Raw genomic sequence first — 13,029 nt, 5'->3', positions numbered from 1 at the left:
ATTTAAAACGATGGTTGGATAAAATAAAGTCTTAAAAGGGTATGCCTTTAGAATTAATGATAGTTGGAGATTAAAGGTATATATAAAAGAGTTTTATATTTGTGTGCATGTTAAATCAAAATTACCAATATAACGGGAGTGATTTTACGTCTCTCTTTTTTTTTTTGTCAATGGGGAATTTACTTCGTCAACCAGAGTTATATTAATTCATATCTTTGTATTAAGTCTCGTGAGTTGCATTTGCATAATGAACATAGTTGGCTATGTTAACTAGCCAAAAAGAAAGAAAACAATGAAACAATGAAAAAGCAATGTGTGTTTAGAAATGATGGAATGAAAAATGTGGGGTAATTGAGTCAAACGGAGTTACGAGTCTGACACGACGCGTCGTATAAGGGCCAGGAAGCAAAGGAGAAACTCCAGTTGGACTTTTTAAATGACCATTTTACCCTCTAGTTTGCCCGAATTAAGATTTTGCGTAATTGGGGTTCACCAGAGAATGTTGACCATCGCCTTTTTGAAAAAAATTGTTAAGTATCAAAAGCCACGAGAGGTAAATAAATAATTCGACAGAAAGACCTTTGAAGATCGGTTGGTAGTTGTTTTGAGAAAAAAAATAAAATAAAATGGGTTTTGGTAAGTTATGAATAGTTTTACAGACGAAAATAATAAAATTAAACTAACTGGAAATAGATGTGACATAAATGTACTTGATGCTTAAAATAGTACTATGGTATACAAATAAAGCCTTTATTATTTATGAAAATGCTATTACTAATTGATTACCGAGAGATTCTGACCATCGAATGTAACATCATAAATAACACATTCGCTGGAACACGTACGGTAGTATTTCTTAGAAGTAACACTTGTTTTCAGGTAACTGTACATAAATATTTGAATTTCTTTGTTTATTATGTTATTACCTTGAGTTTTAAAATATGTAATAGACACGAGAATGCTTTTTCCTAAAATTATCCAATTTTTTAGATTTGATTTTTGATTATGTCACTTGCAGTTTCTTTAGCTATAAATACTATTTATTTGTTGGTATAACGATTTCTGAAACAAGTGTGTTATCACTTATCACTTATCATATTACCAAAAAATGTGTTTACTTTTTAAATACCAAAATGAAAAATGTAAATTTAGGAGAAACGACGTGTAACATGCATAAATCATAATGATATAGTGGGAACGATGAGAAAACATATCTATGGACGGTTCAGGTCTATTTTGATGGGCAGAGAATAAAAAGCGTTGTTCTTTTATGTTGAGAATTTTTTATGATGACCATATATAGCTTCCTTTCTAACTTGCACCGTCCCTGAAGATTGCGGCTTAAAAAATCAAGACCTTACTAAATGAGGAAATGTAAAAATGCAAACCAGAAAATCATCGACTAAATTGGTGGTTGAATGATGATTCATATAATTCGAGGATCAAAATTCCAATTCTTCTACTTTGATTTAAAGAATGGATTCATGGTTGTTGGTCAAATGAATATTTTAAATTGCAACAATACAATAAAAAAAAAAAAAAAAATTGCAAAATTTATGCTTTAGAAGTTAGACTAGTTTCAGCCCGAAATATATGAATACAAAAAAAAACCATCGAAGACCCATTCTTGGTTTCTATAAATTTCAAAAGATATATTTTCAGAACATAATATCGGTTTCATTCTCAAATCTCAACTTATATATTGGCAATGATTTTGAAGGCGATGTGAACAAAAATAATCCTCAAAATCAATTATTTGCCCAATTTCCTAGTATAAGAAATGTTTATATCTACGTATATAACTATATATGCTTAAAGATGACAAAAAAAAAAAAAAAAAAAACTATATATGCTTAAACGCTAATAAAATCCCAGAGTATAATTCGTAAGCTATGCATTATAATACCAAACTGTTTTACCATCCATTTAAATGTTAGTATACCGAGTATTTGCACCGTCCAGCTACAACATCCATGTGATTTTGGTATCAGAACAAGAATTTCAAGAAGTCAAGATTTTTCATTTTTGTCAACGAAGCCAAGTAAATTATAATACAGGTCAATATCAATATATTGGTTAATACTATAAAAATAAAATAAAACAAATTAGGAGATTTTGGATAGATCTTTAAGTTGAATGCAACACGAATAAGACTTTCTTGTGAATTCCGGCTCATGAATCCTTCCACTCTAACGGTCATGTCCTCTCTCTTCCACCGTCCATTTTTTAGTACTATTCATAATTAGTTTTGTTTATACGTTTAGTATAGCTTCATCTAATTACACTTGTTACTCTACTACATAATCAACATTCGTCTTTGATTGGAGTAATTTTCAATACGTATTCTTTATTACAGTATAGTTGAAGAAGTTTTCTGGAAGACAGTAAATTAAAGAAATGGAAACAGGGGTAAAAGACAGTATAACAGTTGGAGTAGATTAGTTTAACTAACCATAAGCGTTTAATTAAACGGAAAGCCCAGAAAAAGAAGAAAAGTATTGGAGTTACTAACTATCAGTTGGCAAAGAGAGAGTCGACTTGTTAACAAAAAGCCCATGAGAGATCATAATTGAGCCCAATTAGATCTAGAGAAAGACGTATTCAAAATTTGTTAGTCACCAGCTTATCCGGCATTGCCAATCGGTGGATATCACGTTTAATTCCTCCACAACTATCTAGTGGCAACACCACAAAACCAATTTCAAGTTAAGTATATAAATAACAAAGTTAGAAAACTATATGTTTATGTTTACAGCCGGCATTGAAATTTCGAGGGCCAAAATTTAAAAAATCAAATGAAAGGTTATTTCTATATATTTAAAAAATTGGGAGCCTTTTATTATAAAATTAAATAATTTAAGAGTCTACTGGCAAAAAATTTATGTTATAGCTTTCACAAAATTTTGAGGATCCAGAACCATTGTTTCACTTAGCTTTGTTCAGCGTCGACCCTACTGTTTACCCTGATTTTCTTCGATTTCAATTTCGTCGTTGACATCAAAAGGATGCCTGATATATAGTAATTGCATTATGGAATAATGATCCTTCCAAATATACATAAACAAAAATGTTAATATGGAGTGTGTGACTATAAACGCCAAATATGTTACTCCGCTTAATTCCAGTAGTGGGATCGTAAGTGTTACTATTAGACACCCAAACACTATGTTAAAGATGGTCCCAATTATCTCACGTTGTGTCTCTAAGCGACAAGAAAAGGGACAAGTTTCTTTTGAAAGAGTGCACCTGAAAAATATAATATCATGATTATATTGAAGGTTGTGCCTAAGTTAAAGTTGAACTATATAATGAAGCTTTACAATCCTTTTTTTTTTTTGTAGAAATACCAAGCTGATTTGGACGTTTACATCATCCTCATATGTGGTTTGGAATATGTTCAATGTTTTCAAAACTTCATCCTCTAGAAGAAATCGATTGAGATCTTCCAAATCAATGAACCTGAATTTTTCTGTGAACCATGAGTTTTCAAACACAAAAACATGATAAAGACAAATGTGAGACTTACTAAGATGATGGTTTTCCACATTTTGACTTCAGCCTCTCTTTTTGCTTCATCTTTGGTTTTTATTTTAAGTGTTATGCCTTCCTCTTTCTCAATCATCATTTGCTTCATATGCCATGATGATAAATCTTTTGGATTAAAGCTTAAGTAGGTCTCTTAAAGCTTCACTTGTCGATAGGCAAATATCTTCTATATTTAATCAATGGAAGACCCATGAGAGTTTCAACCACATATATGTAAAATAGAGAACCTGATACCTTCTCACTATAGATACGCATGTAAAATCATGACGCCAATGACATAACCATGACAGACTTCACAACCCATAGTGAGAAAACTAACCGCCGTATATATATAGTCTAATGATTTTATAAACTTATACATACACAACTAAGATAATGTAAATCATCAAAAGTAACTAAGATTAATGTATATACGGAAGGAAGAAAAAAGCTCTCAAGTAATATATATCATAGTTTTTGTTTAACAACAACAACTATACGAGTTTGAATGCTTTATATTTGTATTGTTATATTCTTTGTTGTAGTTGGTAATTGTATCAATCGATATACTTGGCGTCACTTTTTTGTTTTTATTTAATTATTTTCTTCACTTTTTCTTATGTTTTGCTTATGTTTTGCTTATATTTTGCTTATTTTATATCAATTATAGTATATTGATAGAGTTGTATAAGCAAAAGAAATTATCATTAGATTGATTATAAACTTAATTTGATTTTTTCAAAAATATTTCATATAACTCTAATAATTTTGCAGTTGAAATTGAAGTTGAATGCGAATATTTCTTCTAAGTTGAAGTTGAACAATCAAATGTGAATATTTCTTCTAAGTTGAAGTTGATCTAGATAACTGAAATGATAGACACTAGAAATCAAGATCTAGAGGTGAATATGTTGGTAGATTCTTGCTTGGTGCAAAAGGATCTAATCCTTGGTGCAAAAGAAGAAACGAATTAAAGTACATTACTTTTTGGAACAAGAAGCCATTCTTCCACTTAGGTCATAATATTTCTTCTTGGAATCATTGAAGTGGGTTTTGAATAGTTTGTGGATAATAGTGATAGAGATTGAAAATGTTAATACAATTGGAAACCAACTTTAGGAACTTTTCCCGTTTACCGGAAAAGCTTCCATTTCCACCAGACAAAAAGAAGAGAGTTATGCCAAGTCTATAAAAGAGGTTGTTTGCAAGGGTTTCAAAGAAATTGTTAGATGAAAACATATCCAACGATGTATAAAATCAAAAATACTTTGTTTATTGGAAATACATTGAATGGATTCTTGTAACTGGAATCATTGTCGTGATAATCACAACCATTTCGATTTGTTCCTTCAGCGGCAATCGAGTTTTTGAAATCTAGATTCTTAACTTTTATTAACTACACTTCTGATGTGAACCAAAAAAAACAAAACAAAATCTACACTTGTGTATATGGTTTGTTCATAATGATATGAATGATAAAAAGTAGTTTGATTTTTAGAAAAATGTTAATGGGCCTAAATTAAAAAAAATATTGATAGGCCCAAACGTAGTTGGCTTGATTGAATAAGATTCGGGAAGAATCGATGAGGAACAACCGAACAAAGTCGACGTTATACGCGCGTTTTAAGTGAAAATACTAAACGCGCGTTTTAAGTGAAAATACTAAACGCGCGTTTTAAGTGAAAATACTAAACGCGCGTTTTAAGTTTTTTTCCCGGCTGGAGGAGCAAACTCGACATTAGAGCTTCTCCGACCACAATTTTCCTCCGGCTTTCATAATCTCGGAGTTACATCGTCCTAATTCGTCTGATAGTCACCGAAGTTTTGGTCTCCGATCAAGTCAATGTCAGGATTCACATATCAACCAATGTTCCTCCTCCTTCTCGTCTCTGTCTCCTTGTCGCCGGTCAGGTGAGCGAGAAAACCTAGGGTTTCTGTTGGTTTCCTTCGTATGAATAATCGTACTTATCAATTGAAATGGATCTGAATCTAAATTACTACTTCCCAGATGATCTCGTAGTTGCTTAGCGATTAGGGTTAGTTTGAATTTTTCGGTAACCCATGTTGATGTGCTAAAAATGTTAGGTGTTTAGGTAATGGGGCAAGTAGTGAAGAGAGAACATTGGCTATGATAAAGCCAGATGGAGTCTCTGGTAACTACACTGACGAAATTAAAAGAATTGTCGTTGAAGCTAGTTTCAACATCGTCAAGGAGATGCTTACTCAGCTGGACAAGGACACAGCTTCTGCGTTTTACGACGAGCACTCATCAAGGAGCTTTTTTCCTGATCTTGTTACATACATGACAAGGTTGGTAAGTTCTGTTTAGTGCTTACCATATAACCTTTGCGCAATCTCTGCTATGTCTGCGTTTGCTAATGTGTGTGAACTGTATCTTTTAAACTAGTGGTCCGGTGTTTGTGATGGTATTAGAGAAGCAAAACGCGGTTTCTGATTGGCGTGGTTTAATCGGGCCAACAGATGCGCAAAGGGCTAAGATATCTCACCCTCACAGGTTTGATATTTTCCCAAAACACTTTCTTTTATGGTTTACTTGATTCTCTTGTATTTCTTGACTTTGCAAACTCAAATGTGAGGCTAAGATGGATATAGTCGTAAGCTGTATCATTTGAAATCGTTCTCTGACTTGTTATGAATCATTAGGTTGCTCTTTGATCCTATCTACTATATGACCTTGTCTTGTTCTTGCAGCATCAGAGCATTATGTGGTAAGAACTCACAAAAGAACTGCGTGCACGGCTCGGATTCAACATCATCAGCTGAAAGAGAGATAAAGTTTTTCTTCAAGGATGTTGTTTCAGGTTTAGTTTCTTCACCCCTATCCTTTCTTCAACTCCTGCGTCTTTCCTCGATTCATGTATTATCTGTTTGAATCACTGACCAACCGAACCCCATTGTAATGCCAGGTGACATTGCTTCACAACACCATGACGAACTATAAGAAAACACCAATACAGGTCGTTTATCCATGGTGTGTTGTAATCTTGTAACTGTTGGTTTATCTTATATATAATCAATTAATCAGGGACATTGCTTCATATAACAGTTGGTAGTGATTTAGATCGACCTTTTTGAGTTTTTCTACTAGCAATTGTTAAAGAGTAGGGAAAGGAATCTAATCCATAGTTTTGTCGAAACATTTTTGGACAGAGGGCTATCATATCACACAAATTTCAATCATTGACACATCAGAATATATACATAGATAGAAAGCCAAAGTGTTTGACAAAAAAAAAAAAAAGATAGAGAGCCAAAGCTTTATGCATAGATATTTGTTTTTCCTCACTTTTTTGTTTTGCCTAACTCAGGCCTAGCCCAAGTAAGTGGGGAATATGTGAAAAGGCCTAGTAGACTACTACTAGTTTATGATTCAATATTGGTCATACTCATTCTGATAAATGTTGTATATAATAAAAAAAATATTGAAGAGAAAAGAAAAAACGTAGAAGGGAAGCAAAAGAAAGAGAGAGACTTTCCCTAAATAGTAAATATTTTCCGGAAATAGAAATCTTAGTAAGTGACGGAAACGTCTGAAAACACAAAAAGGCCTCGTCTCGACACCAACAATCCTCACGTGATTTTCCATTATTATCTTCTTCTTCTTCTTCTGCCATATTTCTTCGTTTCTAGTGAATTTGTGATCTCGAAGTTCTTTTCTCTCTTTCCCGCGCTCTTTAATAATAAACTAAACTCTTTTTGATGTAATTGACGACCGGAGTGACGAGTATAGGAAATGGCCAATACATTACCGGTTCCGTATTCATCATTGGAAAATTCAGTGTCCAATCCAGTTAGCTGATATGCGTGTAACTGAAATAGTGTAATTAGAAAATCAACTCAAAACCAAACTGTAGGGTTTTAACTTACTCTCACTAATAATGAGAAATGTACATGATGATACAGACTCGACCTTGGGTAAACCGGAACCCTTAACCAGAAACAGAAAATCTTAGACCGGTTTATATCTGTACGACTGTACCAATGTACAATGATCAAATGAATCTAGACACTATACATGACATATACATTCAAGAGAAATTGTTAAAAATGCCCCTTTTTCAATACCCCTTTTCAAAAATGCCCCCTTTGAGAGTCTATTTTTAAGTTTGCCCTCTTTTAATTTTTAATGACTATTTTACCCTTATTTGAAACAAAATTAGGTCCACAAAATACAAAATATTTTTTGGCGGGAAAAGTGATCCCGCAATTTTCCCGCCAAAACACTTGTAAAAACCTTTAAAAAACCTTGTAAAATTTTCCCGTAAAAATTTTTCCCGCCAAAAAATTTTCCCGCCAAAAAAATTTTTTTACGGGAAAAGTGATTCCGCAATTTTTTTTGCGAAATTTTTTTGGCGGGAAAATTTTTGGCGGGAAAAATTTACAAGGTATTTTAAATGTTTTTTACAAGGTATTTACAAGTGTTTTGTAAGGTTTTACAATATATTTTAAAAGGTTTTACAAGGTACTTTAAAGGTTTTATAAGGTATTTATAACTTGTAAAACCTTATAAAAAACTTGTAAAACCTTATAACTTGTAAAAACCTTATAAAATAGCTTGTAAAATCTTATAATATCTTATAAATACCTTGTAAATACGTTGTAAAACCTTTTAAAATACATTGTAAAACCTTATAAATACCTTGTAAAAAACCTTTAAAATACCTTGTAAATTTTTGGCGGGAAAATTTTTCCCGCCAAAAATTTAACGGCAAAAAAATTGCGGAATCACTTTTCCTGCAAAAAAAATTTTTTGGCGGGAAAATTTTTTGGCGGGAAAAAATTTTACGGGAAAATTTTACAAGGTATTTTAAAGGTTTTACAAATTTTTACAGTGTTTTGGCGGGGAAAAATTGGGGGATCACTTTTCCCGCCAAAAAATATTTTGTATTTTGTGGACCTAATTTTGTTATATTTCCTTATATATTTATGATATCTTTTATTAAAGAAGGGTAATTTAGTCATTTTGTACATAAAAGGGGTATTTTTAAAAATGGACATCCATAGGGGGCATTTTTGAAAAGGGATATTGAAAAAGGGGTATTTTTGTGAGTCTCCCTACATTCAATACAAACCAACAAATACTAAATATGTATAATCTACATCTAAACCACATTGCAAACCAGATTAGACTTCCCTAGTAATAAATGCTCTAAGTGAATATTGTAAAACCTCTATAAAAAATATTCGATAAATTGATAAATATTATAAATTCATAAATTTATTCAGTGTCGATGTAGGCCAATGTAATAATTAACACCATTCAAAAAGATAATAATATAGAAAACTCATATACAAATTATCAAAAAGATCATAAATTAATAATTCTATAATTTTTTCAGAAATATAAATAAGATAATTATATGGTTTAATTGTTGTTTTCTTCTCTCATTTGGAATTTCCTTATTTTTATCGCATTGTACATTTTATGGTATTATGTTTTCAAAATGCTTAGATTTGTAAATATTTTTAGACACTATAATTACTTTTATCAATCTTGTTGATCTCCAATGTACTATATCATTGTCTTTTAATTCATAACTAGATCATCACCCGTACTTTAGTACATGTTGAATTTTATTTATTACAAAATTTATATAATATATATATTAGAACTAAGTTTTAATATATTATAATAGTAAGTGAAAAAATATTATTTTTTTTGTCAGTCCCTATATACAATATTAGAATAAATATAGAATTTTTTATATAATACTCAGTTATGGATAATTTTTTTTTTAAGATATGAAAACGGAAAATAATTTTATTTTTAAAAAAGTAATAATTTTTGAACAATGAGTTAATTTATGTTAACAACCACAAAATAGGATTGCATATATTTCAGTTAGATCAAAAATTAAAATATCATAAATGAATCGCATATAAAACATAGATTATTTTAAATTAATTAAACTAATTAGGTATTATTTTGAATTAATTTAGAAAATTCTTTTTCAATTCATAATTGTTTCGTTGTTGAAATAGAGATTTGTTTGTGCTAATCTAATTACAGAATTTGTTTGAGATTTATAATTACGGAATTTACCAAGTATTCGCATAATCGAATATGTTATAAACATATATTTAGTATATAATAATACCAAAATCAACCCGTGCGTGGAGTCTATATTTTTATTTTAGAATCTCAATATTTCATTTTAAAATATTGTGTGCACAATCTATTATTCGTTAATTCTAAAATTGCTTACGGAATCAAATTTTCAAATATTTAGAGGTGTCAAACCATATTTAAATGTTCTACACTATTTTTAAATATTCCAAATTAAAATCTTTAAATTTTTTTTGTAGTTTATAAAATTATGAATTTCAAAAAACAAATTATATGAAATTAAATATAACTATTCAAATAGTTATAAGGATCAAAACTCATTTCATCATATAATATATTATATTTAACCCGCTACCTATTATAAATATTTTTAAAAATAATCAAATTAGAGTATTTATAATTTTTAACTTTTTGAACTATTAAGTATTGATGATATTCTCTAAAAATATCAAGTAAAACTTATTTTAAATGTTGCAAATTAAAATATTTAAATTTTTTATTGTAGTATATAAAATTATACATTTCAAAAAAATAAATGTATGAAATCGAATATAAATATTCAAATTCTGACCCGTTGATCAGTCGGAATTTTTGTTGACTTTATTTTTGTGTAAATAAATATTTTACTCAAGTCTGAATTTTTGACCCGTTTAATTGTTTCTTTTATAGATTGAACAATTTATATGCGTTTTTAAAAATTCAAATCTTGGCATATGCAAAAAAAAATTTACTTTTTTTTTTATTATGTAGATGATATGATGATTTATTTGTTTCATATTAATATAATCATATAAAGATGAGAGGTGAAGTTTAATGATTAATAACAAATTAATATGGTAAGTTAGATATCAAATCTTATATGTTCATTTTGATTGGTCATTTAAAAAAATATATAATAACAGATTTTCGTTTTATAATTTAATTAAATTAATTAAATGACATAAATTAGTATTTTACTTGTTTATCCTTAATAAATTGAATGAAATTTGTTCTAAAAGAAGATTTTTGTAATGGCATTCTTAAGTAAATTCTTACAAAATGAAAGGTTAGTTAAAGGTATCTTATAAAGTGTACTCCCCAAATAATAGTATAGGATCTACCTTTGTAGTCAATGATTTCAATTTCTTCTACACTCTGAACATATATCATTTTCATTTGGATGGTGTAATAAGAGAAAAACTTTTTTAATTTTTTTTGGGCAAAATGCAATAAGAGACAACTAATATCTATTTTCTTACGTCAATTGAGATCACTAATCATTACCTCAAATGATAAATGTCATCTTCACAAGTAAATTCATATAATTTTTTAAAAATTGCATCACCAAAACAAATGTTGTAGTATCGAATGCAGTTTATTATTGTTGTTTCCTAAATCTACTTGTCCAAACAGAGATTGCAAAATGATAATATCACAATAATGTTATTATATAATTTAGATTGTCCAAATTCGTATTCTTCTTAAATTTTAAAGTAAAATTTTTTCTTATAACAATGACTAAAAATTATTTTTTAAAATTAATATATTTATTAATAAACTAATAGTTCTATAAATTAATAAAATACCACAGTTTCTGATATTACTAATTTATATAGTATGTTTTACAGTAATACTATAAACTGGTTCGGTTAGTTTTTTTTTCTTTTCTTTTACACAGTCGATTTAACAGCTTGGTATCTATTAAATTCGAAGGATCTTAATTTATTCTTAGTTGCTTGTTGGTACTTAACTAATTATGATATATGTCAATTCTGACGAATTGCCTGACGATTGAGCATCTATTAACAACAAGATAAATTTCATTTTATATATACTTCCAGCCACCTAAGAGAAATACATAAGAGTAAAATAAATGAATTTAGATGCTTAACACGTGTACTGTTTGAAAATCACAAAGACAACTTAAGAACTCCCTAGATTCTGGGTTAAGTGACAATTTACAAGAGTTTATGCAACGTCTTAATTGTATGAACCACATATTAATCACTGTTTAAGGTGGTCCCTAATCTTAATTCATGTCCCAATGTCCCCACTTACTCTTAAATAAGTAAAATTTCAAATCAATTGTGTGTGTGCGTCAGTGTTTTGTCGCTACAAACATTCGGATTAATGTTTAACTTTACATTATTTAGGTAGTCTCGATTGTGTTAAAGATACTTGTAAGTAATTATCAAATGGTTTAACATACTAGTCAGGAAAAAAAAAAAAACGAAGGTGGGAGAGCAAGTAGGAGTAAAATACAAAAGTTTCATGGAGACCAAGAAATTGTTTGCTATATCCAATGATGTTACTTCATTCGGTAACATGCAATTCTATTGGAGTTTGATTATCATTTTTTTTACTTACATATCTGTTAAGCAAGTTGAAAGACTTTTGACTGTTCCATATAGGTGGGAATGGGATGAATTTTTACTATGGATATTGCAGTATTATCAAATACTAGTATATATAGACACTAATTTTAAAAATTATTATAAATTTTCTACTCTCTCATCTAAAAATATGGTAATGGCCTTTGAAAGTCAACCCGACCTCTTTGGGTAAAGGGTTGGACCGACAGATTATTGCCAAAATAGCCTATGTTCTCAGACACGTGTACAAATTTTACCATTACCTATATGACGTTATTGGATACAGTGCGTGATTTGGAGTGATATGGCTGGGGGCCCACCACGTTTCCTTCATTAGCGAAAAAGCGTTAAGTGGTTTAGTTTTTATAATACTCTATCTGTTTCAAAATATAGGATGTTTTTCTTAAAACACAAAGTCTAAGAAACTAATTAATGCTTTTAGTTTTTAAATATTTTACATTAAAATATAATTTAATAAATAGTTAAAGATAATTTGACCAATGATATGTTTTACTGCAGAATCTAAATAGTCATTATACAAATTTAATTTTTTGCATAGAAACTTGAATTGTTTTTCCTAAACATCCTATATTGTGAAACAAAATAAAATGTCTAAAATATCCTATAATATGAAACAGATGGAGTATTTCACTTTCCATCTGTCAACTGTCTTCTGTCTAGTGTCTAGTGTCTACAACTTACTTCTCAACTCTTTTTTTCACTACGTAAAAATGTAATCCTTCTGTTCCTAAAAGTTTGATGTACAATATTTTGGGTTTGTTTCACAAAGATTGATTTTCTAAATTTTTACCTTATTTTTAATTAATTAATATTAATAAATCGTAGATTTCAAGACGTAATGATTAACTGTTTTAGAATACTATTGATTCATTGTTTATTAAAAACGTTTAATAAAAATAAATAATTAAACAATGATTATTTCTTAAAATATGTGAAATCTCTAGAAAATCAATCTTTTAGGAACATAGGGAATATAATTTAATGGGTAAACGACCTGTGTCCCCCATAGGACCTCTCATATTATATATAAACGACCACCTACTC

The 13,029-nt window shown here is 29.5% G+C and overlaps 1 protein-coding gene across 2 annotated transcripts; it reads left to right on the top strand.

Moving 5' to 3' along the window:
• Positions 1-5,195: 5,195 nt before the first annotated feature.
• LOC9329012 (probable nucleoside diphosphate kinase 5) lies at positions 5,196-6,683 on the top strand. 2 transcript variants are annotated; one of them, XM_021010710.1, is made up of 5 exons: positions 5,196-5,436; positions 5,611-5,835; positions 5,933-6,040; positions 6,238-6,347; positions 6,453-6,683. In XM_021010710.1, exons 1-5 carry the CDS (start codon positions 5,369-5,371, stop codon positions 6,485-6,487), a joined length of 546 nt encoding a protein of 181 aa, XP_020866369.1. In that variant the 5' UTR covers positions 5,196-5,368; the 3' UTR covers positions 6,488-6,683. The 2 variants fall into 2 exon arrangements, with proteins under 2 accessions (XP_020866369.1, XP_020866370.1); XM_021010711.1 differs by having other exon boundaries at positions 5,198-5,436; positions 5,619-5,835.
• The last annotated feature ends 6,346 nt before the right edge of the window (positions 6,684-13,029 follow it).

This window comes from Arabidopsis lyrata (genome assembly GCF_000004255.2).
Source record: "Arabidopsis lyrata subsp. lyrata unplaced genomic scaffold ARALYscaffold_1, whole genome shotgun sequence".
NCBI lineage: Eukaryota > Viridiplantae > Streptophyta > Magnoliopsida > Brassicales > Brassicaceae > Arabidopsis > Arabidopsis lyrata.
This window is presented reverse-complemented; position numbering and strand designations above follow the sequence as displayed.